This window comes from Melozone crissalis, unplaced genomic scaffold (assembly GCF_028551555.1).
Source record: "Melozone crissalis strain CALT ecotype California unplaced genomic scaffold, PUWL_Pcris_2 ptg000027l_1, whole genome shotgun sequence".
Classification (NCBI taxonomy): Eukaryota; Metazoa; Chordata; class Aves; order Passeriformes; family Passerellidae; genus Melozone; species Melozone crissalis.
Window position 1 is genome coordinate 23,632,482 of NW_026535805.1, and position 26,196 is coordinate 23,658,677.

At 34.7% G+C, this 26,196-nt stretch overlaps 1 protein-coding gene across 1 annotated transcript in view; it reads right to left on the reverse strand.

Moving 5' to 3' along the window:
- Nucleotides 1-26,196, reverse strand: part of WDR27 (WD repeat domain 27) — a 90,456-nt gene that overhangs the window by 50,602 nt on the left and 13,658 nt on the right. Inside the window, exons 12-22 of the mRNA XM_054279977.1 lie at nt 25,364-25,440; nt 23,783-23,861; nt 23,189-23,260; nt 21,947-22,050; nt 20,742-20,831; nt 17,713-17,834; nt 17,008-17,141; nt 14,490-14,587; nt 14,062-14,183; nt 10,065-10,162; nt 684-786 (exon numbers count right to left, since the gene is read on the reverse strand). Of these exons, the coding sequence (XP_054135952.1) occupies nt 684-786; nt 10,065-10,162; nt 14,062-14,183; nt 14,490-14,587; nt 17,008-17,141; nt 17,713-17,834; nt 20,742-20,831; nt 21,947-22,050; nt 23,189-23,260; nt 23,783-23,861; nt 25,364-25,440 (1,099 nt within the window). The remainder of the gene's footprint in view (nt 1-683; nt 787-10,064; nt 10,163-14,061; nt 14,184-14,489; nt 14,588-17,007; nt 17,142-17,712; nt 17,835-20,741; nt 20,832-21,946; nt 22,051-23,188; nt 23,261-23,782; nt 23,862-25,363; nt 25,441-26,196) is intronic.

Here is a 26,196-nt window from a genome sequence, read left to right on the forward strand (position 1 = left end):
TCTCTTCACAAACAGCAAGAAAAACATTTTGCTGACATTGCAAGCATACTGAGTTAAAATTAGGTGCAAACTCAAAAAAAGTATCAATACACATTTACTCAGGATTCATCTCTAAATAATTAAATAATTAAATTTTATTGACATTGATTCAGAAAAGAAACTGTCTGGGGAGAAAATACACACACAAAGAGTCTGGAAAGTACTAATTCCAGTTGAATGACTTCTCATTTTTTATTAAGCTGATAGGTTCATTGGTTCATGGCTTTCTAGCCATACTAAAAGATTCATCACTCTGTATTTGGGAGCTTCAGTAAATTAATTTGCATTTGTTACAGAGTTCCTACTGGTCAGATATATATACAACACATAAAGCTGTGCTACAGGAAACACCATTCTCCTCATCTTTGATGGCACATGACAATTCAGAGTCAAATATTATGGAAACCTATAGAAATAATCTTTTAACAATTACTTTGAGTGCTAAGATTTAGCTGCTCTGGGATTTTTTGGACAAAATAATCATGAATCATTTGTAACTGCTACATGTTAATGGACTATTCAGAAGTATCATAGGTTCCAGTAATCCACATTAAGATGAATCCTAGAATCCTCTGAAAAGGGTCTTTTAGATACAATGAGTAGCTCCTGTAGTTTAGGAGGAAAAATAAGCAAAAGCTACTTACGTATTTGTCATCTGACCCACTGGCTATAAAGCGTCCACAGGGAGACACTGCAATTCCACATGGATAGCAGCGGCTACTGTGCCCTTCAAAACGACGTTCACACCTACAGAGAAGTTCCAGTGTTATTAACCCCAACTAAAAATTACCTCTTTTACTGCCATTTTCATGAAATCCTCCTGGTATCACGTTTTTCTTAGTCTACAAATTAACTATGGCAAATCCACAAATAAAGTTTTAAATATATCGGCAGTAGGATTTTGTCAAAACTGGAAGACACGGAAGAAAGAACATGAATGACTAAAAATCAAATGAACAGACAAAACTGCCCCAGGACAATGACCAATCCCATGCTTTGGCATTGTTTAGTTTACAGAGGTAGAAACATGATTACTAATTAGAGAGGAGGAGCTGTGATGCCTTTCGGTTAGCTAAGGGGAAGGTGTTGTGAAAGTCTGCTCCATGAAGATTTATAAATCTCCCTCAAGTTATTTATATCAAATGAAGACGCAGTATGTGGAATCATGGCATAAATAATTATTGCTTGTTTTCCTTACACCCAAATCTGAATATTTCATCTTTGTTGCCTATTTACATTTCTATCCCATTAATTTATTGTATATGGTAAGTCAAGAAAGACAATTTTCAAACATTCCAAAGTGAAAAATCTCTCTCTCTCTATCTCTCTCTCTCTCTCTCTGTTTTATAACTGTAGATAACTTCTTACCTATCTGTAGGGATGGATTTAAAATTAATGCAAGGAATTAATTTCTTACTTTTCATGTCAATATTGCAAGAAGCATTGTAGAGTAAGTTTTAAATAGCTGAGCACACTTGGGCCATTTACAAATAATGTTTTTAATGAGCTGAAGATTAATATCCACCTAAAAAGCACCACATGCTTGTAAAGAACCATGAAAGCTTTGCAGTCAGCACAAAACTAATGGTAAAAAGATGTTATTTAGTGTTTTCCTTGACATGAAAAGATATTTTAATACAAGTTTCAACACCATTCAGACCTGTGATTTACATATGCATACGTCATTTCAGAAGTTTATTTTTTATACCTTTGAGGAATTATTTTAAAACAGACATATAATAGCTTATATTCTTCTTTTGTCTGTATTATGATTACTGTCAACCTACCCTTCTCACAAAACAAATTCACATACTTCACCATAATGCAGATGTCATATATTTTTTTTTTAATGTATGCTAGGTCCAGGAACAAATTTGAAATAGTAAAATATGCTGCCAACTCCTGTGATATACACATTTTCCTGGCCAGTGAAATCACAGAAGCTAAGTAAATTCAGTCGACAGAACCTATGTGCAGAAAGCTCTAAATTTTTATACCATATTGTTCTGTTGTAGACACACATGTATGTGTAAGAATGTACTAAATGCCAAGCTGGTTTCACCCAGGTAAAACAGACATACTTAAACAAAAACACTACTTTGTGACAGATCTAATTGCTATCACTTCTTAAAGCATAAAAGAGACACATTTGAATGCATGAAAATACACCATTTTATAGAGCCTAACTCTGAACTTTACTGTGTTCTGTATAGCAAAACTACCGGTATTAACAGACCTTTTGAGCATACAGTAACCAGACACTTCACTTCAGACAAGTTCTATCCTGAAACTGCTAAAATAACCCAACTTAAGAGAACACTACAATTCAAGAGAAGCAACTTATGAAGATAGCAAATTACTTTGACTAAGATGTAGAAACAATTTGCAACTTCCTTTTTTCCCAAGAAAATTGAGAGACTTTCAGTAACCAATGGCCACATGTGGTCTATTGACTAACCTGCCTCTGTTCAAGCTCCCTATTTACAGCAAAGGAGAATACTAGCTACCTCAGTCTCCTCAGTATTTTCTTCCTCAGTGAGGCATCCACACAACATTATTCATTGTGTAGAGTAAACTCATACAACTTAGCCTCAAGTCTCAGTTGCAATGTTTGCAAATTTCAGGGAAATTTTTTTTTCTGACTGCCTTTTCATAGAGAATTTGAGGAAAAAAAATCTCTTTAACCTTATACTTGTGAGATACAACAGCAACATCTGAAAGAAATTTCTTCATGAGAAAAATAAGCAAAATTCATATCCATTGTCCCTTTCAAAGGTGTCTTCAGGTTCACCATTCTTCCTTAAGTAGAGGACTGGTCATCAGGATTACTTCTAAATGTTTAACACCTCATTGTCAGGGCCTGTAAAAGATAATTTCCTCAATGGGGTCTTCTTCACAGAAGAGACTCCTAACAAAACACTGCAAAAAACATCCTTTCAAAAGAAACACCTCAGTATTTGTGACCAATAACTCAAATATTTCAGCTATAAATAGAGCCGCAAGAACTAACAGGATTCTAAGGTTTTCACTGATGTTTTCTCTGCTATACAACAGCAGTATAAAGCAATGTCTCAGTCAAAGGATAGTGCCCTTTTCCTTGTGCTAGTGCAGCTGCAGTAATAACCAATACCCTGGATTCTATTTTCGTAATTGTTTTCTTATTCAACTTTTCTATTATATCAGGATATATGTTCCATTACAGGTTCAGCTACTTCCCCAACCTCTCAAAATCCTACACACATTTAAATAAAAAAAACCTGATTCCAATTAAACTTCCCACAGAATTAAGTAGAAATTTTGTTACACAATCTATTAACTCCAGATATCTACAGGTATCACAGCAATGGGGAAAAAAGTGGACAAAAATCATAGCATTATTAGAAAGATACTATATGTATGATTTTAACATATTTTAGGGATTGTCTTCTTTCAGGCTTTTTTTTTTATTTCTATTTTTTTTTAAAGTAGCAACAGGTGGTGATCCAAATTATTTTGGACATTGCAGGTTTTACGTGGCCAGCTGGCATGTTCTCCAGCCTCCTAAGAATGCTTTTCTGGTCAGAGCTTTTCAGGGGTTACCATGACAAACATCTGGCAATTGCATGGGACAGCAAACAGCCAAGTTTTCCCTATGTTCTTCATTGTACATCTTTTAGTCTACATTCCAAAATATGTATCTTTTTATGTTGCAAAAAAACTTGAATAATATTAGAAAAAAAAATACTATTTTTTCTGTCTTTGGAAGAGAAAGATACTGGAATGTGTGTCTGCTTATAAATAAGAGGATACTCTCACAAAGACATCTATTTCATTCTACTTGATGCATTAAAAAAAAACCTGCAAACAAAAGTTTGTGTTTTGGTTTTTTTCTTAAACCACTTTCATTTATATTGTTACTTTGTGCCAGTGCTCTGATATTTGTTCACAGACTCTTCAGTACCAGCAGATCTACTGAGGCTCTGCAAAATGTGAGTCTAACTTGACAGTAGGAGTAGCAGCCACCTTAGATGTACTGAACAGGTGGGTTTAATTTCATTATTCCAACACCAAACCCTTCACATAAGAGCTCCTGATGTTTTCATTTACTTTGAGTGCTAAGATTTAGGAAACTTTTCAACAGAGCATCCAGCAGGGACCACATTCCTGTGTTCCCCATCCTCTACACTTGCATGCACCTCCAGTCCCAAACTTGGAGTAACTCCAGACACTCTTTTATCCCTCAGAATCTGGATAACTAGACTCAAAAGCTACAAGGGAAAAAAAAATGGCAAACCATGGGATCCTCATGTTCAGAAGAAACCAAGAAGCAACTAAATTCTGAGTATGTATATATTTGTATCTTGTTTAGGATTATGTCAAGCAACTAGTTCACAGTAAAGATGCAAACTGAGAAGTATCTCAAAATTCAAATTGCATGTCTGATTCTAAGGTCTCAAAGTGCAAATGTGAGAAAAAAGAATGAGATGAGTTCCCTGTGGCTGTGGGAATTCTGCTAAAATATGTTGCCAGCGGAGCTTACAATCACAAGCTCCTCCGACACAGCATCATAACACTATTTGGAGATTTTGCCCTAATGTCTAATACTATCTTCATACTACTGGTAGATTCTTTCAGAGGCTGAAGGAAGGTGAAACTGATTTTCTCTGGGATCATACATCAAAGCATTATTGTGCAGATGAGTATTCAGCTGAAGCAATTCAGTATGTGCAAGTAGTTCAATATTCCTCAAATCTTCACTGTGGTCCAATAAGCACCCACTGCCTTTTTTGGTTTTTTTTCAGGAGACGAAAAATGGCTGTTTCAGTAGCAAACAGCATAGTTCAACAGCTGAACTTCCATTTCTCAGCTGATCAGAGTGCAAGTCAGAGGCAGGCAGCTCCTACCACCACAGGTGTTAGTGGATTGGGTATTGGGAGCTCTTCCTAATACCTTGTCCCTGTTAGTCTTATTACCTGCAACAGTGATCTAGCACCTACTACATCTACCTCCTCACACTACCATAGCAGCATCCCAGACTTCCAAATTGGGCTGTACTAACTCTTCCCTGCTCTCTCCATTTCTGGCAGCATAGCACAATTGTCCCTTTGCTGCCTTTTAAATTATTTTCAATTCCAACTGTTATTGTACATCTTGTTCTCTTAGTCAATATCACATCAGCTCCCCCAGCAAGTTTCCCATACCCTATCTCTTCTGTGGAAAGTAAAGAAAAAATGCTATTTTCATAGAAAAACAAAGTGACATGATGGTTGAGGTTGTTAGGCAACTTTGGAGTCATCTTATCCAACCTCACTGCTCACATAGAACCAGTGTGGCCTCACCACTGCTAAACAGAGCGGAGGTATCACCTCCCACAACCTGCTGGCAACACTCCTCCTGATACCATCCAGGACATCATAAGCCTTCTTTGCCTGAAGGGCACATTTCTGGCTCATGTTCATCTTGGTCTCCTTTCTGCAAAGCTGTTTTCCACCTAGTTGCCCCCCTCAGCATATATTGGTGCCTGGGGGTTGCATTTGGTGCCAAGAGGACTTTGCACTTCCCCTTGCTGAACTTCAGATGGCTTCTGCCAGCTCATTTCTACAGACTTCTACAGCCTGAAGCAAGGAGCAGAGTTCATGGGTGGGATTCCAAGGCTGGTCAGGGCAATTAAGGCCCAGTGAAGCAGTGAGGGTCCTCACAGTGCAGCTGGTTACTTGACTAAATATACATCTGAAAATCTGATGTCAAGCCAGGTCACACAATTATTGGCACAAAGAAGGATGAAGCTTTATTGCATGATGGCTTTAGCCATAATTTACTGATGAGCAGGGAAGGTCCACATCAATGTCTAAAAGCTTTATAGGGGGTCTGAAATCTACCTGAGGGAAGAAAATTTTACACTACTTCACATTCTAAAACCTCTCTTGGGGAAGAGGACTCTTTGGAATGACCCATGCAAAAGAAGCTGCAGAAAACTGGACACACAATTTTTCTCATTATCATCCAGTCATGAAGATATCTGTATTCATGTAACTTTGCTAGTGAATGTGAGCTAGTGATACTAAGTGTTTAGTCAATATTCTAAAGCATTTAACAAAGTGAAGGGTGCAACTCTATGAATTTTTAGTTTTCTCCTGATAGAATGAATGAAAGAAATTTCCTTTCTTCTGGACATTTCAAGCACAGAATTATCTAATCTGCAAGTGGGAGGAAGTGAGAAATTGAAAGGATTCAGGCTGGTAAAGCAGAATTAAAAGCTGTCATATGAAATTTAAGTGATATATGAACATATTAAAGTAGCTGGTATTTAGTCTAGTCTGATACTTCTTGTTGTTATGAGTTTACTGTGTAAGGGAATTGAATGTTTATTAATTCCTAAGTTTCTACATTCTTTCTATGCATTGGTTTTACAGCACTAGGATGTCAAAGTACATCTCACTGCCCTATATGTTCATGAGCACAGCCACTAAACACAGGCAGGACTGGCAGACAAGGAGGCTTAGTGTACTGGAATTTTCTGATATATCTGGCCTCTGTGGCTTAAAGGACTCAGCAACTTGTGTCATTCCAATCCAGACTTGTTTAGATATTAAATTTAATTGGTGGAGACAACAAGTATGGCTGAGTATAAATCAATGCTAGATTCCTGACTTCAGTAAGAGTAGTAATGTCTCCAAAATACATTCAGTACACACAGCAGTATGAGAAAGGATGGTAACATTTCTTGTGTCTTACAGATGAATGAGTCTACAAGGTTTCATCACAAAGAACTCTCCAACTCCTTCAAAAATGTAAGAATGTGTTAACTTTTTGCACCTCCTGATCATTAAATGCTTTTCTGAGTCTTTTTTGGGAATTTTTGGGAATCCTGAACCTGATGACCATCTCATTCAGATTTCCACAGCGTCTCAGCCTAACTCTTGTGTTTACTGCTTTCACCTTGGACACAAGAGAAAGTAATTTTACTTGTTTTCCAAGAGGTCATTCTTTTAGACAATATAGACTGAAATTGCTCTTCAAAATTTCTTGGAAGTTGGTCAAAGGTCATTATCTTACTCTAAACTATGTATTCATATGGTCTCATACTTCATTGTCCTAACCTGGAAGAAGAGTAGCCATATTTTTCTTCTTCCAAGAAAAAGTATTTTCCTTGCCTTTTTATTCCTAAATCTGCTTTGTAGATCATCTGGAGCTTTTCCTAACTTTAGTTATAAATGAGGAGAATGCAGGAGAATTATAAAAAATATTCAAAATCTTCAGATGAAACTTTACAAATCCATGCATTTCAAAGCAAATGGAGCGGGAGTCTGAGTAAATCCAAAAGCCACTAGCAGTGTCCAAGATTCCCTCATTTATTGGCAAGATGACCTGGCTGTGTGAGGTTGGCTGACAACATCAGAAAGTTAAAATGTCTTTTCTTGTACCACCTTCAGAGGAACCCATGAGACATTCTGGCACTCTCTGAAGGAATCTTGGAATTCCTCCAGATCATCAATAGTGAAAGAGACAGAAAAATTCACAGCTTTATCCAAAAAATATGATGAAAATTGAATTTGCTAAATAATTTCACCAAATTCAAGAACATAAGAAAAGTTAAATGAATTTTCATTGGAAAAAAAATCGTAATTTGATAAGACAGGTTGAATAGCAAAATTTTTGTAGAACTCAAAGCAAAAATATTCATATATTCAAAACTTATAAAGGTGTAGGCCAGTTAACCTGTTTGAAGATTTAATCTGTGCAGATCAAAAAAGAACCAGAGCATCCTGCTATGATTCCACAGTCAATTCTGAGGAAAGGAATGCATGCCATATGAAAAGGAACCACCATCAAAGAAACTGAATAAAATATCTCCTAAGAGTCCAAGGGAATTGTGCAGTTATTCTGCAAATTATTTCCCATGTTTTCAATAGCAGCTTTGAAGAGCACTGTGCTGAAGGGATTTTTCCCCCTTATTTAATCAAAATGTTGTACTTAACAGAATTTTTAAATAAATTAACAATGGATAGATTCTCAAGGGCAACAAACAGATTAAAGAAAATCAAAATAATTTTCACTGTGAACAGATAGGGAAAATATTTAGAACAAAATCAACAAAAAATTAAGTGGAGATCTTGGACTTAGTGTTACTATCCACAACCCTGCAAACAATATAAATGAGAAGGTGGACTTTCCTTTGCTATATTGCAAGAACACTGGACAAAGATTTCATTAAACAAACCCTATTCTGGTAAACCCAAAGGAAAAATAAAGGCAGGTCATTCCAGGGGGACTGGAAACAGTTGTTGATGCACCAACTTTACAAATCAACAACTTGAAGAGATTAAAGGTACTGACCCACCATAAGGTTGTTTAGGAACTAATCTCTCCTGTAAGTACTCAAAAGTGCAAGGGATGGACCGGATTTGATTGGACAAAATCTATGAACAAGAAAAAAAAAAAAGCAAAAGTGTTCAGTCTGTGCAACTATAGTAGACCTAACACTTCAGCAGAGACTTGTTCCAAGTTCAAACAGACCTTTCCAAACCCAGACATTTAAAATTTATTTATGTGACAAACACCTGGTGAACACATAGGAAAAATTGAACAGTTTTACTCCTTTTGAGAACTCAGGAACAGATTTTAAAATATAGAAGACTCAGTCTCTGGTCTGAGCAATGGTAGAAAATTTCATTTTAAAAAATGTGGTTTGTCTTTTTTTCCTTGAAAATTGCTAACAAGAGAAAAACAATTATTTATTTTTTTCTATTTCTTCTCCACAAGAGTTTATACTACTGATCACTGTGTAATGTGTAACAAACACACACATACACATAGTACCTCACAAGCACCCTTAAAATATCTCTCATTAAGGACTTGAACTACTTTTTTGAAGCTTGGCTAATAGAACACAGTGGATACTAGAATACACTGACCTAGCCAAATTAAATATACAGCAAGAACATACATAAATTTGCTCCTTCTTCTCAAGACATATTCATTTAATTGATTGCCCAGATTTTACACTTTAACTACTTTACCATTCACTGACTTTACTTATATTAGTATTTAGAAACAAAGAGACAGATAAGTGATCTGTGAAAAGCTTTCTACTTTTTCATTACTCTTCAGCAACACAGTTTGAGCAGCTTATTAGAAAAACATAAGAAGGTAACATATTCCAACCCAGCAGTTTCTAGTTTCATTACTTTCTGGCATTGAGTGAAGGTAATACAGCAATGATTTTGAAAAGAACACATATGCCCCCTATAGATTTAATGTATTCTTACCACAGAAAGATGGAAATAAATGAAAGGTTTATTAAGCATTGCCCAAATAGAAAATTCAGTACTAGAAAAATTATATGACATCTTTCCACAGCTATGTTTACATACACAGAAAGCAAATAGGAAATTGCTCTTCGAAGCTAAACATCCTCCTGCCCAACCCCCTTTTAAACATAATTCTTTTGGCCTCCACAACAGAGCTTGCCCCAGGTATTACTTCTCCTGACCAATGTTCCCTCCTTGATGTTCTATTCATTTGTCCCAAGGTTTTCTCAAAATTGAAAGGTGTTTAGAAACAGTGTAGCATTTAATTCTGAGTTTATGGTAATGTGTCACGCAAACTTATAGCGCTACATTTATGGTTTTAAAAATGTTGTTGCAATTGGCTTATATTTTAAAAGATAGATCATAGATTTTACTTATTTTAGCAGTAATGGCATGCTGTTTTGGAAATACCATTAGCATTCAGTTCAGGGCACCATTATATATATATATATATATATATACACGATTAGATCTACAAATGTGGGTAAACATAGATGATAAATCATAAATATTTAATGGCTTCCACATAACTAACTATAGTTGAGGATGAGTACTTTGTTTGGTCTCTAAAAACTAGTAAACTTCAATTAACCTGTAGTTCTGGTTCCACATCAAAATTTCTACTGGTATATGACAGCAAGTATGAATTCTGAATAAAGACAAAGCATATAAAGATAAAGCGTTAGCAAGGTAAAGATAAAGCTTTTTATTCCAAGGTACCTAATTAACTCTTACCTCAGTGTTCTTAAATCCCACAGTTTGATGCCATCACCTGCAGCTGTGGTCAGGAAAAGGTTGTAAGCTTCAGGTTGCTGAGTGCTGTAGGATGATCCCTGTAAAACAATAAATCAGTTTCAGGTAACTATTCTCTATGGCATTAATTATTTATAGAATCATAGAATATCTTGAGATGGAAGAGATCCATGGGAATCATCAAGTCCAGCTCCCTGCTCCTTGCAGAATTATGCCATATGATTAAGAGCATTGTCCAGATGCTCCTTGAGCTCTGAAAAGCTTGGTGTTGGGAGCAAGTTGGGACTGGGGAACCCAGTCCAGTGACCATCCATCCTCTCAGTGGATAATGTAGTCCATCTAAGAAAAAACCAGTAAATATTTGTTATATTATGTGAAAAAAAGCTTGTCTGCACACATGCAAAGGAGCAAAGAGGAAGAGCATGCAAAGAGCACGTAGAGGAAGTCCCATAACCCAGTCAGAGAAATGGAGCATGGCCTTGGCTCCTCCCAGTGCTGTCCTAGGACAGCTGTGAGCCCTTTGGTCCAGGGTGACACCCACCAGGACAGTCAGTGAGGTAAGTTATCTGGGGCATCTCACAGACTGATGGGGATTGCTAAAATCGGGGTATGGGATCCATTATGTGAAGCAGGGGAAGATCTTTTTGTGATTGCACAAGACATTACGGGATGTTTAGGGAAGAAAACAAGGGCAGTGAAAGGGAGGGAGCAAAGGTTACTTCAACAATTAATTATAAGACATTGTTAGCCCTGGGCTAAATGTCCAATTCCATTGATTTCAGTAGCAATTGCATTCATTCATCACAAGGCTAATTTTGGCTTCATACTTTTAAATAATTAAATCCAGTTTTAAACCTCTGATATTTTAACATCCACATTGGCAAATCCCAGCCTTTTTTCTGGCTAAAGACTTCTTTCTCCAGGGAACCAGATTGAAACAGTTAAAACACTTTCTTTCCTTTCCTTACCATTCACTTTCTTGATTTGGCTGAACACATCACAGAAACCTCAAGGTAATTTCCTGCAATCAGTATTTGACTGCCAGGAATCTCCTATTCATTATGAAAGCTGGTGCATAGCTTGCTCTAAGAGATTAATTAAAATGTACTGTGCAACACATTTCCCAACAAAGTCTACAGAGTCTCACATTAGGTCTGTATAACTAAAAAAAAGAGTAAAGCAAAAGACAAAGACAGTAGTAGTCCAAAGGACAGCATTCATTAAAAGTTACCGAGCACCCTTTTTTGTGCCTTTGAAATATTTGCTCACCAACCCTTGACTCAGCCAGCACTGGTCACAAGAATCCAAAACAAGAAGTTCTACAGACACATACACATTTACTTTGTGCATTACTCCTTTACTATAGAATACACAGAATACAGGGAAAAACTAAAGCTAAGAAGTGCAATCCATTTGTACCTTCTCTGCTCTGAAATTTTGTCAGCAATATACTTTATTAATATGTATACGTGTATCTTCAAACGACATTGGCTACTGAATATTGATATAAAAGAAAAGAAACTATATACTTGTTGGGATAATATGCGAGCTGAATTTTATTTATCACTTTGTGTTTTTATAGCCCATCAATTTATGATAATCTATTATTTATGACAATCTGATGCAGAAAGTAGCAAAATCCCACACACTGTTGAAACTATGCTTTCATTCTGATAGGCAAATCCCTTTCTTCCGCCCCATCAGCCTCCTCATCCACCATTGTAATCCCTTCTCAGCTTCTCTCTAGATTAACTACATTGCAACCTTCACATAAGATTTGGCCTCAAGAAGGATATGGTTCTATAGAATCCCACTTTCCTTCATTAATTCCTTATAAGCACCATTTATGTCATCCAAGGAGTGCAGCTGGCTTACGCTAAAGGCATGTATCAATAGATATATAAGAAAGCACTCTGTACCTTCTGGTGATCTTACACTTTTGCCAACATTGTAACTATGGTTAGGAAAAAGTTAACTGACTGAAACTTCAGAGTTACCCATTACATTTTTCACTCTTCACATCAAGTAGACTTCCTAACTAATGGACCAATGAATTTTGAAACAAAAGGGTCTGAACAGAAAATTGAAAATTTTGCTGTTTCTGTGAAACTTAGTGTACTCTATAACTGTGCTAGCAGAACATAATACCATCCAAATATTTGTGGCTCACAATGACAGTTTTCTGTTCAAATAATATGTTTTGCACCATTACAAAGACATTCTTAACTCTAAAGCTCTGAATCTTTGTGATCTGATCTCAAATTGCCATCTATTTCAATATCTCATATGTTCCTAAACACTAAGACAGGAAGATGATTTTGATATGTCCTTCAATTCATTTTACTATGTCTCATAAAATTCAGTATAAAAAGCAATGGACTGTTATGATAATCTTAATCAAAACACGTAAGGCTGAGATTAATTTCATACACACTGGCAACTGCAAACAACCTCTAGAACAGATCAAAAGAAAAATTTAAAATCTAAGTCATTACAAGGCAAATTATATATACTTGTTTCAGCTGTTTTTGTCTAAAATCAAATATAAGAGAACATCATGCTGATCATCTAGGCTTCCAGGATATCCTATGTATTTTATAATTTGCTAAGAGGTTTCTCCAACATGTAATTGGAACATACTTTTCCTATAATCTACCACAACCTCAAAATAGATTTGGTTTTTCATTAATTTAAAGAGTAAATTTTATGATTATGCCCACTTAACCATTATCCAAGTGGAATCACAAAAGAGTCTTGGAACATGAGAACTGATTTGCATGAATCTAAAGAAGAAAATGCAGTTCAAGAATATATACACTGCAATCACAAATGAGTATGTAGTCCACACAGTGAGACTAGAAATAATCCAAAGGAAAGCCTTCATAAATTTTGGGGTGTAGGCACTGGATCTTCAGAATGAACTGTTTCTCTCCACAGGTTTGTTTCCATTGAATCGTGTCTCATCACTAGAGAACCTTAGATTCCATTGTGTTTCATACTTTGAACGTGATGTAGTTTGCACACAGCATTCTGCACATTTTTATAAGTCTAATTTGCTCTAATAGTTTTAAACTACCCAATGTAATAAAATAGTTTATGTGTAATTTTCCTATTGACTTATCTAAAATACTAGTTTTATATAACTGAAAAAATAGAGAACTTTGATGTATAATTGTCCCCCAAAATGGTCAGTTTTCTTTGCTCTACCACATAGGTTTTTTTGCCAAATGAGTACTTGCCCACAACTTTAGAGTTTTTCTTGATTAAATAACCTGAAGGCACTAAGCTGACCCAGCAAAATGAAAAGCCAGAAATTTAAACCTATATGTGTTAAAAACAGCACTGAAATAGTTAGCACAATTTTAAGTGTTTTACCAGATCGCATCTATAAGGAAAACCCACAAAGAGTTCTACAACAGTAATAACAAGGATTGTTTTAAACCCACAGAAGCAAGGACTTTCCAACTGGGAATGAAGCACCACATTCAACCAGACCTAACACAGCAGGCATTCCAGAACATATGCTACCATAAAAACTACAAACATTCAAATCAGTCTTCAAGGAAAAAAAAAGAAGAGCAAGGATGAGAGGTTTTAAGTCATAGTACTGAGAAATTATTTTTTATTGCTGCTTCCAGTTTCAGAATAAATCACACAGTGTCAGATTGAGCTTCAGAAGAGAACATTTACATAAGGAAAAATTCCTGTTGAAGTACAGTAATGCATTTTAGCACAAGTAAGGCAAAAGATCATAAACACTTCTCTAATAGCAAGATGATTCAATCAGTCCAACTGCTCCCTCCTTTACACTAGAGAACAAATGAAATCTGTATGGACCTATCACACAGACTCATGTTCTTGCCCTTCCTCCCCAACATATAAAAACTTACTGATTACTACCAATTCTACTTTTAGACTCTGATTTCTTTGTTGATGATGTTATAGTGGTATTAGAAATAAAATTCAATAAAGAATGTACCTTATTTTGGCAGATCTGATGGACTGATCTAACATGAGCTTCCTGTATCACTGCTGTGCTGCAGCCCGCATTGAGGTCAAAAACTTCCAATGCTCGGTTGCTGCCAGCTGTAAGTACAATATCTGTACAGTTCTCCGTGTTAAAGTTATACTTATCCAAAGGTAAAAAAACCCATATAAACAGATTAAAAATACAGATAAATAAACATATATATAAACTCTGCTGTATTTATTGCTCTATGAGCAACAACAAAAATCTTACAGCACTAAAAATTTATGTCTAAGGATGAAGTTCAACATCACAAAAAATTACAAGTTTTTGCTCCAATAGAAAAGGAGTAGTAATTCATCAAATGCTACTTACTTTAGCTGATGTCCGTGTCATTAAGTCCAAAGAACTATCAAGAAAATAAGAAATACAAAGGATACAAGAATAGAACTCATTTACTGCTGAAAGGCTGGTAATCTCCATTGCTGAAGTCATGGGAAATTTCTGTACCAATTTGCAAACACTCCTCTGTTTATATCTGCAAAGAATATCAAATCAATGCTTGTGTTAATGAAATTAGTTACGATTTGTTAACACCCACCCACTGGAACCACGAATCAAAATGCTTTCTTTCATTATTAAAAATTAAAGTGACAGATCTTTTGCCTTATTGTTGAACTCCATTAAAAACTTAGTAACCAAACTCATTTAGATGAAAAACAACTCATGATATTCATATGCAGAACACTGATTTTCCAACAACATGAAACACTAAAATAATCCTGTATGTATACTGAAAATGTTGAAGAGATTAAAGTCTGTCAAGTACCTATGTTCAGAAAGCAGATATGCCACGAGTTTCAGTGTACCATTTAATGTGTGGATGATAGGGCAATCAGGAGGAAAATGAAGAGAAAACAGTGAGGAAAGAATGAAAACAGTGAGGAAACAATAATTTCCATTTAGACGGGAGGAGAATAAGGGACTGATCACACAGTACCAAAGAAATTTTGCTTCCTAAGAAACACAAAACATTTTAGGGTCCTGTGGGTTACCTGCCAGCTCCATGCAGAGGTGGCAAACATGCCAAAACCTCTAAAATGGCTTCAGGCTTTTTTATTAGACAACAAAAAACTGCATTGTAATTCAATATAATTAGAACTTTCTGTTTACTGAAATATATCCACATAGGCAGCATGGATCTATTCTTATAGTAAACAGAAAACAAAACTCCATGGACATGGATATGGTTATGGATATGGATATGTGGGGCAAGAGTGTGATTTTCATAGAAGACACCTAAGGAATACAGAGCCAATAACAACTGTACTGGGTCTGGTTTGGATGGAGTTAATTTTCTTCATAGTGGCTTGTACGGTGCTCTGGTTTAGGCTTGAGATCAAAATAGCATTGATAACACACCAGGGTTTTAGCCATTGCTGGACACTGTCTGCACAGTGTTAAAGTAACTCCTGTGTAACAGTTCATATCATACTTGTATTTTAGCACATCTGTCTAATGAAAGTGCAAAAGTCCATGCATGATGTGCTGTAGGAATCATTACTGTTTCTTTCCAACAATGCTAAAAGTTTGCAAAACTGAGATCATTTGACAAAAGCAATATGGTTGCCAGCCAGATCTGTTCAAAAGAAAAATGCTTAGTGACTTGGTTTTTGCCTTTCATTGTTATTCTCTAACAATGATCTGCTGATCCTTTCAGATGGGCATCAGAACCACTTTAGTATGGATGGTGAAGCAAAAGATAATAAATATACAGTTTTTTGCAATTTGATCCAAGAATCTTTTGTAGTTTCCACAAGTACTTTATTCAAATAAACTAAAAAATAAACTGTACCAGACTTCAAGAGCAAATGATTTATTTCTATTTTTGTGTAAATCTACCCAAGCTAACTTTAAAGAAGCCAACTGATAAAATAGGTACAATCTAATGAAGGCAGTATGAAGTTTCTTCTGGTACAATTTACCATGCTGAAAGAAGCTGATTAAAACAGTTAAGATTTTCCCAAATGCAAGAAAAATTGTTTGAATTGGCGGAAATACCTTTCTTCAGACTGCAGACTACTACACAGATAAATACCTCATAGGGCATGACATGGGTACAATTTCACATAGAAAGAAAATCAACCAAGAGTAAACTGAGATTCATAAAATACAAGTTATGAGAAAACTGAACTAAAGTAACAGAGGGAGGGGGACATAGAAGAGTACCCATTATTAAAAAATAAAGAGGAATTTTATCATGTTTAAGAATTTTTTTTGACACAATGCATTTGCTACATGTCCTGTATATCTTCAATTCAAAGTGCAACTCATTTAAAATTCAGGCAGGTATTGTAGACACACTGAGCTGGACACTGTACATTCGTTCTTGTCTCTTAGAAATTGAAGTTTATGTAGCAATTTGTCTTACCTTTTTATTGGTTTATTAATATCCCCATAAACTAAGAATTAACAAGTAAAACAAACTAGGTAAGCAGATTGTGGAAGAAAACTACTACGTAATTCTGTCTGACCATTTAACATTTCAGTGAAGTTCCACATACCAGATTCATGCCTCAGTCCAGGAAAGCACTCCTATTCCTAAACATATTTAAGCTTGTGCTTAGTACATTTTTCTTTGCAGCAGCAAAACTACAAAGGAAATAGAGGAAGAAAATAGACCAGCTTTTCCCATCTAAGGATGCAGTCTAACACTGACTAATATCATCAACAGACAAAAAATACCATTCACAATCAATATCAACTAAGACTTCAGTGTTGCAGCCCTAATTCTTTTTGTTCTTCCATTCAAAACAAACATATTTTGGAAGTAGCTTTTACTATTTGTTCAGCTTTTTATCTTCTGTAATAGCTTTTCCCCCGTCAGCTCACCTCAACACACACAAAATCGTAGATCAAACTTTACAAGAACTTTCACTGGTCTGTTAATGAACTCACCGTTTTAGGTCATCCTTGGTTGTGTCTAGATGGAAACTTAAGAGATGAAATTCAGCTCCACAACACAGCAATATAAATGTATCTATAAAATAAAACTGTGCAAAGCGTACAGTCTTATAGAACTTCTCTTTACCCTGAAACATAAAGGAATTTGTGACGAATGGAGTCAAACATAAATATATTTTGTCTGAAATTCCTCGTGTTAAGGCAGAATCTCCCTGTCATCCTGATCATAGGCCAGGAGGGTAAACTCTACAGAGTGGCCCTTCTTATTTTTGACATCTATTACTCTGAAAAAAAAAGATTTACTTCTGCTTAAATTAGCTGGCAGTATATCTGTAGTCAATTAAATCTAATACAATCTAGCTTCATACTCTGAACTTCTTTTTGAATTGGGAAATGGACTAAAGTCAAGCAAAGCTGAGCCAATGAAAATACTACATACAGAGCAGACAATAAAACCAAAACTTCCAGACATGTCCACTGGGATTTTTTTTAACAAGGTTGATTTTTTCTGTTCCTAAATTATCATGAGAAAAACCTAATTTGGAGTCAATGGTGATCACCCAGATCATTATATCAGTGGGAGTAGTAGCTCTCAGTAGCTCTAGAAATTGGTTCTTTCTACAAAGCTTTTAAAACAGAAGTAGATAAAAGTGCAAAACAGTGTTCTCTGTGTCCAAATGAATAGAAGATTCCAATTACCAGAATTAGGGCAGGTTCCTTATTGCAGGTTGACCAGACCCTTAAAGTTCTGTCTTCTGATGCAGAAACTAACCACTTCCTGTCATGACTCCAGCCAACAGAGTTAACTGCACCATCATGACCTAATAAAAATAATAATATCTTGCATTAATAAATTTCTCTAGAGTTACTTGTATTGTTTTGATATAATTATGCACAACATTAAAATACATTCTAAGTACAGGTTTCAAAGGGTTGGATTAAAACTGGTAACAGTAAACCAGCTATTGAAATTTTCTTCCACCAAAAAACACAGAAAATGTCTCTCATTAATGAACAGACAAAGATAATTCCAACTCTAATTTTTCAAAGTTATTGGAAGACCACTTTCAAGAAATATCCTTGAAATTAAATTTAAACAAAGATTCAGTATTGGAAAAAAAATCTGAGTATTATATTACTCAGATTATATTTTGTTATTATATAACAAAATTCTATATTAAACATGGTCTGGAAACCCCTTAAGACATCAAAAAGGGTTGAAATACTTTGGGGTTTTTTATTAACCTTTTATTACTGAGCTAGCTATTTTTGGCATATAAATAAAATGAGCATGCCACTTCAATGGCTTGTTAAAAACAAGATCAGAAACTTACAAAGAAAGAACTTTAAAAACCAGAAACAATAGTCAAAAGGTAGAAATATTATTTTGATCCAACGTTATGTTGAAGCTGATAAAAAAGATCAAAAAAGAACATGTCAATCAAGTTTTACAGACTTTGATGCATGTTACTGCAATGTCAGATGAAGTCTGATGAATTTCATCTAGCCTTAAAACATTCAAAGTTCTTATGCTGCCCTCTTGTGCATAGTTTATCTTTACTCAATGAAAGTTTCATATTAAAAAATGGTTTGCTTTAAATTACAGGAAGGCTAATAAATATATCGCAGCAATTGAGATATTTCATTTTGTAGACATATATCTACAAAAATTCTTATAAATGAGGTATTTTAACTCCCAGTTACCAAACAGCTGTAGAATTTTCACCAGAAAATTGCACAGGCACTGCACAAATACACATATAAGTATTATTCTTATTTTGTTCACAATAGAAAGATTCATTTAAAGGCTTTTATTTTCTGAAAATATTTTAAAGCCTTGAATAATCTGCATTAAAGAAAAAAAAAAACACACAACACCAATCAAACAAAAAAAAAAAAAGAAAAGAAAACCACAAAATACAAAACTCTTTTCCAAAGTAGTAAGGAACCTTAGGAAAATCTGAGGTTTGGAAAATTGGAAGAGTCACGCAAAAAGCTTAAGAATCTCTGCTCTCCAGGCCCCAGAGTCCCAAAGCACAGTGAAGGAGATGCCAGCTGGCTTGAAAGAGCCCAGTAAAATTCAAAACAGGCATTATTCAAGGCTCCCCAGCCCTAGAGCACATTGAGAAGAATCAGCAGCTGGTTTTGTAAAGAGACACATTCAGAAAGGCCATGCTGGCTGTAACTCTTTACAGCTGTTCCACATCACCTGCACTTCACTACGGGACACAGACACCTGAAGAGTCACCACTGAAGAAGAATGCAGAACTGCTTAAAACTGTAATTCAACCCTTCAGGGAACAAGGCTGAATAAATTAGGCTAACAGCAAAACTGCTGTTAAACCACTCCTCTAATGCTGCCTTAAAGAGCCATGACTTTTGATAAGCAGCAATATTGAGATGTTAATGCTGCCTTGAAACTGAAATTTTTTAGCAGAATAGATACAATTTCCATTTCTTGAAAAAAAGAAAAATTTACATAGCCATTGATTGCAGCTCTAAGTAAGAATAATGCATCGTGATTTTTCACGAAAACACATATGACACTTCTAAAACAAGAGCATCAAAAGTAGAATGTAAACAGGTGACTGCATGGTAATCTGAACAACACAGAAAAATGATGTGAATGAAACAAGCAGGCAACTAATGGTTTGCGGTTCCTAATCCCATGCATTACTTTACCTGGCAGTTCAACATTTATGTTGCTTTTGAAAGAGCTACATACATGTTAGAATATAGTTTACATTGCTTTTCAGACATGTGCATTATTAAAAAAAAAAAAACAAAACAGAAAACCTAAATGATTAAAGGTATCAATGAAGTAAGTCAGTGAAAAACTTGCTATTGTAGAAAAAACAGACTGTCCACAAGGCATATTTTCATCAATTTTCTCACACAAGAAAGATAATATCAGTAATGTTGCCTCCTTAATGTCACTTCTTGCACTAAGTATAATGAAAATTACTCAAAAGGAAAACTGTTTTCACAAATCAGTTTCCAGAGTTATTTACTTAGAAATAATTCTCTAAAATATCTTTAAGTAGTCTGGCTTTAATGCTTGTTAGGGTCAGATAGTAAAAACATTTCTTTTCCATTATGAGCTTTCACAGAAAATTCATGTAGCAGGTCCGATTTAAAGCCACAACATGTACAGTTATTAAAAATTTAACTGATTGTCCCTGTAGAAATTTAGACTTATTCTGCTGTTGAAGACTCATTTAAAGTCATACATGTTTACACATGCATACACTATTGTAGTTTTGGATTTCCTCTTAGGAATAGTCCCTCTTTGTTTAAATAGTTATTCTCTAGACGCCTGGATTTGCAAAGCAAACACATCTTTTGTCCAGTCATCACAGTCACTTTTTGGCTAATAAACTATCAGAACTTACTGCTATAATGTACACATGCATTATTATTGCAATATATTGCCTTTATTTTTTCTCTTTAATTATTGTAATACATATTATACATCATGATGAAGATTTCTGTATATATCATCATAGATTGCTTCTTACCCCATAAAAAATTGAGAAATGTGACCACCTGGTAGTCACTTTAATTCTAGGACAAAATTAAGCAATCAGAGAAATAAATTTTACATCTTGAATCATCAGTACTTCCTCTCTCTTGTTATCAGGGTGATGTAAGTGGAATCCATGCCATTTTAAATCAAACTCAACCATCAACTCAACTCATATCTTTTATAATATAATTCATAAACTTACCTGAAAAAACATGATGCACATCAGTGAGATTGGAATTGAATATCAGCACAGTTTTGTCAGCCTGGCCACAAGCCAGCAGCTCTCCATCCCCTACAAAGAAGAGCATTCAATTATTTACATCTGAAAGCAAAAAGAAGCTAATATGCTGTCTCTTCTAATCATAAAAGTCATGTATGTCACTCCAACAAAACAAAACCCAGATATTCACTTCATATGTTTAACACTATTTATGAACATCACCAATTAGTGTTGGAGAATTTGGTAGGATTTTGTAGGCAAATTCATTTCTGATCCTGACATATTCTCTAAATAACATAATTTTTTTTAACTCAAAAAAGGAAAATCTGAAATTTTTGTTTTACTGGGGTTATTTATGCCTGTGTGTGCATGCACGGGTGTGGGAGAGACAAAGAGAAAAAGAGAGAAAGATTTTTCTTACTCAAACTAAAAGAAGATTTATACTTACAACATACTAACAAATCTCTCTAGGGAACAGAAATGGAATATAATTTAGCAAAGTTACTGATTGCATCTAATTGCTTTTATTTCCTGAGGATGAAAGTTGTTCTTGTCCTCAAAACACAGATATTTAAGTTTTTAAATATTTTGAAAGTATTTTGCCTTGCTGGGTGTACATTGACATAATTATATACGTGGTAGAATGTTTGATTGCTAATCTAGGAAGTCTTTCTGCTTAATCATATTTACATTGGAACTGACTAAACCTATTGCAAGAGTCATTTATCCAAAACAGTTAAGAAAAATCCCTCTCTTTGGGTCACACAGGAGAATTCCTTTTTTAATATTTCAATTTAAAATAATTCAATAATATTTATATAAGAAATATGAGTATTTTGAAACAGACCTTCAGTATTTTATACACCCTAATGAAACTAAGTAAATGTGCTAGAAAATAAATTCCTTAGTGAAAGAACTCTTAATTTTCAAGCAGTAGTGGGAAAGTCAAAGAATAAATTCAAAAGGAAATAAGACATAAAATCAGAAATAGAATCCAGTTGCATATGTAGCAACAGCTTGCATGGTTTTGCAAGATAAAAAATGATGATCAAACAGTATGTGGTATTGCCAGAAACTTCTCTGTGAATTTATCGACACTAAATTCCCAGTCTTTACAAACTATGCCGCACAAATTTTTAATTTCTTCACACTGACACAACTGCACTTTTTATAAAGCCCATACTTACCAGAATACTGAACACAAAAAATTGGGGTTGGTTTACAAGTAACAGATATCTCTTTTTCATATTTTATTGGAGGATAACTTTCCAATGGATACTCTTTATTTTTACTTCAAAGAAGGAAAAAAGAAAGAAATTAGTACATCTTCATTTCAGTTATGAAATAAATGTGCTTTGGGAATTATTCTAAACATCTTTATAGAAATATTTTCCAGAAAAAAATTATGTCAAATCCAATGTAGGAGCCAAATTCATTTTAAATTGTTATATTTAAACTACTCCTACCTGTAAGAGGTATGAATTCACAAGATCAAGAATTAACAGTGTCTGGCAAAAAAAGAATTTCTTAAATCACAAAAGTATTTAAAGAATGTCAACTCTACCTTGTTTACAAAGACCTTGTGGAAAAATGCAATATTAGCTAAAAAAAAGGCAATTTAAATAAAAAACCCACACAAAACTTAAAATACTAAGTAGCGTAACCTATATAAAACAGTGCTAAAACAAAGTTGAAATTATCTGAAGTACTCATGTAAAGGTTTCCTATGTGTGCAAGGTTTACATAAACTTAGTCTTGAGCTATTAAGTGGGTTTCTTAACACTTTAACATCTCTTTTTAAATGAGAAAAATTATGGCATCAATCATTCTTTACTTTCATGTTTGTATTACATAAAGGAAAAACTATATAATAGTGAAGAGAAAAAATGTGTGCAATATCCCCATTTAACATTCCATACAAATTAACATGAAAATGTCAGCTTTATAAAAACATTTGCTCTTTCTGACCAGTGATAAAGATTCCACTGGTCAATTTATACTATTGCACATACTCAATTTAAATCCATTGGAGTAAGTTTGCATTGACTTTAGGTAACAAGATTTTTAGGGGTGAATGAGGGACATGATCTGAAATCACTTCTCCCTGTGCCACATTCAGTTATTTTTCAAACTAGAACTGCAGCTTAAGAACATGTTAGGACTTAGCTTCCAACCATATTTAACACCTGTTCTTCCTACCAACACAAATCTAAGAAAATAGATATGCATATTTTCTTTTATATGAAGCACTCAAGTTTAACTCACAGTCTGATAAACCAAATCACTTGCTGCAGTGATAAATTTTTATATCAAATTTATGAAGCCTTAGTTCTAGTAGCAACCCTTTCTAAAAAGTTCCAATGACAGAAGCATTTTTAATTTCTTAAATTTATTTTCATTTGTTCCTCCTTTAACATTAGATGACCTACCATTTACAACTGGTCTTCCACTTTGATACCTCTTTTTTTCTCAGGTTAGTATTTGGAGAAAACATGGCCATTCTACGAGAGAGAAAACATACACTCTTATATGAAATATTAAACCTTGCATGGGAGAAACAGCTTTTTTCAAACAAAAGCAATCCTATTTCCTTCTTATTATTTACATCTGTGGGTAATGTCAATAGATAAGAGAATTTACACTTTGATGGCAATATAAATGTCTAATATTCTAATGCCTGAGTTTGGACCTTGATTTCTGTGAGTTATTTGTTGAATAGCATATTCTGAAAGTCAAAATTCATACAAATAAAGTTCTCAGACAATACTTTCTGCGAGCTGAAAGCACAAGAGTCTAGTCAGATGAAAGAATCAGGATGTCAAATATGGATTTCAAAAGGAGGTTGGACAATGATCAGAAGCTGTGAACATTTTGATTTACATTATGTTTTTAAAATTCTTTTCTTTGCTAGTACCGTAACTATTTTTCACAGGTGATTAATTTCACAATCATGAGACTATATAGTTATGTGAAAAAATATCACACACCAAAAAGAAAGGGAAAGTAGTAATATTTCTACTGACCGTGGTGCTGCTGTATATCCTGATGACTTAATTTTATTATGGAAAACCAATGGTTTATCCTTCAATGTGTTCTTCACTCCTGTAGAAAAATAATTTAATTTACATTAAAATATTTTTTAACATTCCATTTTTAGAGTGAAAGATAGTTTTGCACAATATAAATACTTGATGTTCCCTTATGTTACAAAACACATAAATGACTAATCACCCTAAAGTAATGATTACTGAGAAAAGGAAAGATATATGAACTGTTACATTGTAAAACATCACTCCTCCAGTAACATGAATAAGTAGGAACTTTAAACTTTGAAGTAGCAAGAACACTGTTCTGAATCACTTTTTTCACCACTCATTTCAGTTAGAAAATGTGTTTTCTAATTGCCTCTGCTTAGACTTTGTATGCATTAGCTATAATGCATTCACAGCCCATATTTGGACTAAGGAATGGATCTAGAGATCATTAATCAGCTAACTGGGGGATACCTTTAAGTATTTGTGTTCCTACACAGCTCAGGTCATGGGTAATGTCTGCATGTCCAGTGCTGTACTAGGAAGCCCAGTGGGCACCCCTCAGCTCCAAACTGAGTATTTCATATCAGCAGAAACAAACTAAACAAACAAACATTGTAAAGGGGGAAATTTTGTTGATATTCCAAGGGAAAAAATCCCAGATGCATTGGGACAATTTACCTATCCTGAGGGTAGAAGTCCCATCAAATGCCACTAACTATCCTTTCTCTTAATGCAGCAATGAGGCTCAAAAAAGGCCCTTCCTGAGAAGCTCCCAGTACCACACACCTTAAGAGACCAAAGGATTTCATTACAGCACTTATCTATCTGAACATGAGATGTCAGCAAAGGCAGCACAGTTGTCAGTGCTGGCTGTCCAAGACAGCCTGGAATTCTAGATAAAACTCTGTAGATGCATTCTGAAAATACCATGAAACCTTAGAGATACAACCTTTGACATTCTAACAGCACAATACATGCAAATGGTAAGGATAAAAACATTTTTTTAAAATATTTTTTTAATTTTATTGTTGCTCACCAAAAAAAGCTACAGGAGCTTCAATGGCAACTGGACATCAGATCTCTTTTCTTAAGCAGTAGAATATTGAGTAAAAAATTAACTTCGTAAACATCCTAACAGTATTGGCAAAAGATTATTAAGAACAACAAAATATACCAAAACATCTCTTTCGTATATTTCAAAACCAAAGTTAAGAAAGAAGTGACAAATTATACAGAAAAATTTACTGCATGCTATGGAAAAAGAATGACTTACAAGAATGTAAACCTTCGACACTCTAACACCTTTAAAATTCACAGAAAATTCTCAGAGAATGGCTTTTGAAAGAATAAAAATACTTATAACCATAATTTATACTACAATTACATGTGTATGATATGAAATATTAACAGAAGTCTAAAATTCTTCCTACTGAAGTAAAAATATAATGCAATATATACTTAAATCAAAAATCAACTACTGATTGTATTAGGCACAAGCCAGCTGAAAGTCAGCTACTATTTTTAAAAATATAACTTAATTAATTAATTTCAGAGTTGGTTTGTACTTACCAAGTGTTTTACTGGAAGGTCTTTTCATGTTCTTCTTTAAACCTTTACACAATGGAGAATTTGCTAATAAAGCACACCTAAGTTATAAAATGAAGCACAAAAAAATTGATCAATGCAATGAACAAAAATGTCAGATTAGAAAAAGGTGCCAAAACTCCTTTTTAGTTATTTGTCTGCACGCGTGTGTACACGTGCAATAGCAATGAGATTTTAACAAAAACAAGTTAGGCATAGTGGATCAGCTATCATCTCAGATACTCAGCAGCACAGACAAGCCTTGGCCCTGACTCAATTCACAGACCATTGCCTGTACATGCTGGATTCCAGTTTTGTGAATATTAACTGATGATTTTATTTTAAGCACTGAAATCTGTATTTCAGTGTATATTGTGGAGGTTCTTTCATCTTCAAAATGTCAGCATTTTCTCATAAATCATTTCTAGGGACATATAGGACAAGAAAGTAACAGCCAACAGGGATTCACCAAGGGGAAGTCATGCTTGATCAGTTGGATAAACTTTTGTGATGAGTGGCTTGGCAGATGAGGGGAAAGCAGATGAAGATATTGTCTACTTTGACTTCAGTAAAACTTTCCACACTGACTCCCATAAGAACCTCACAGAGAAGCTGATGAACTGTGCTCTGGATGAACACACACTGAGCTGGATTAAAAACCAGACGAGCAACCAAGACCAGACTGTGATGATCAAGATCTAGGCGGAAAGCAGGAACTAGTGGAGTAAGATAGAGGTTACAACTCCATTCCATATGATTCCGTGGTTATAATAATTCCATTCAAAATCTGCATTAGTAATCTGGATAAGGGAGCAGAG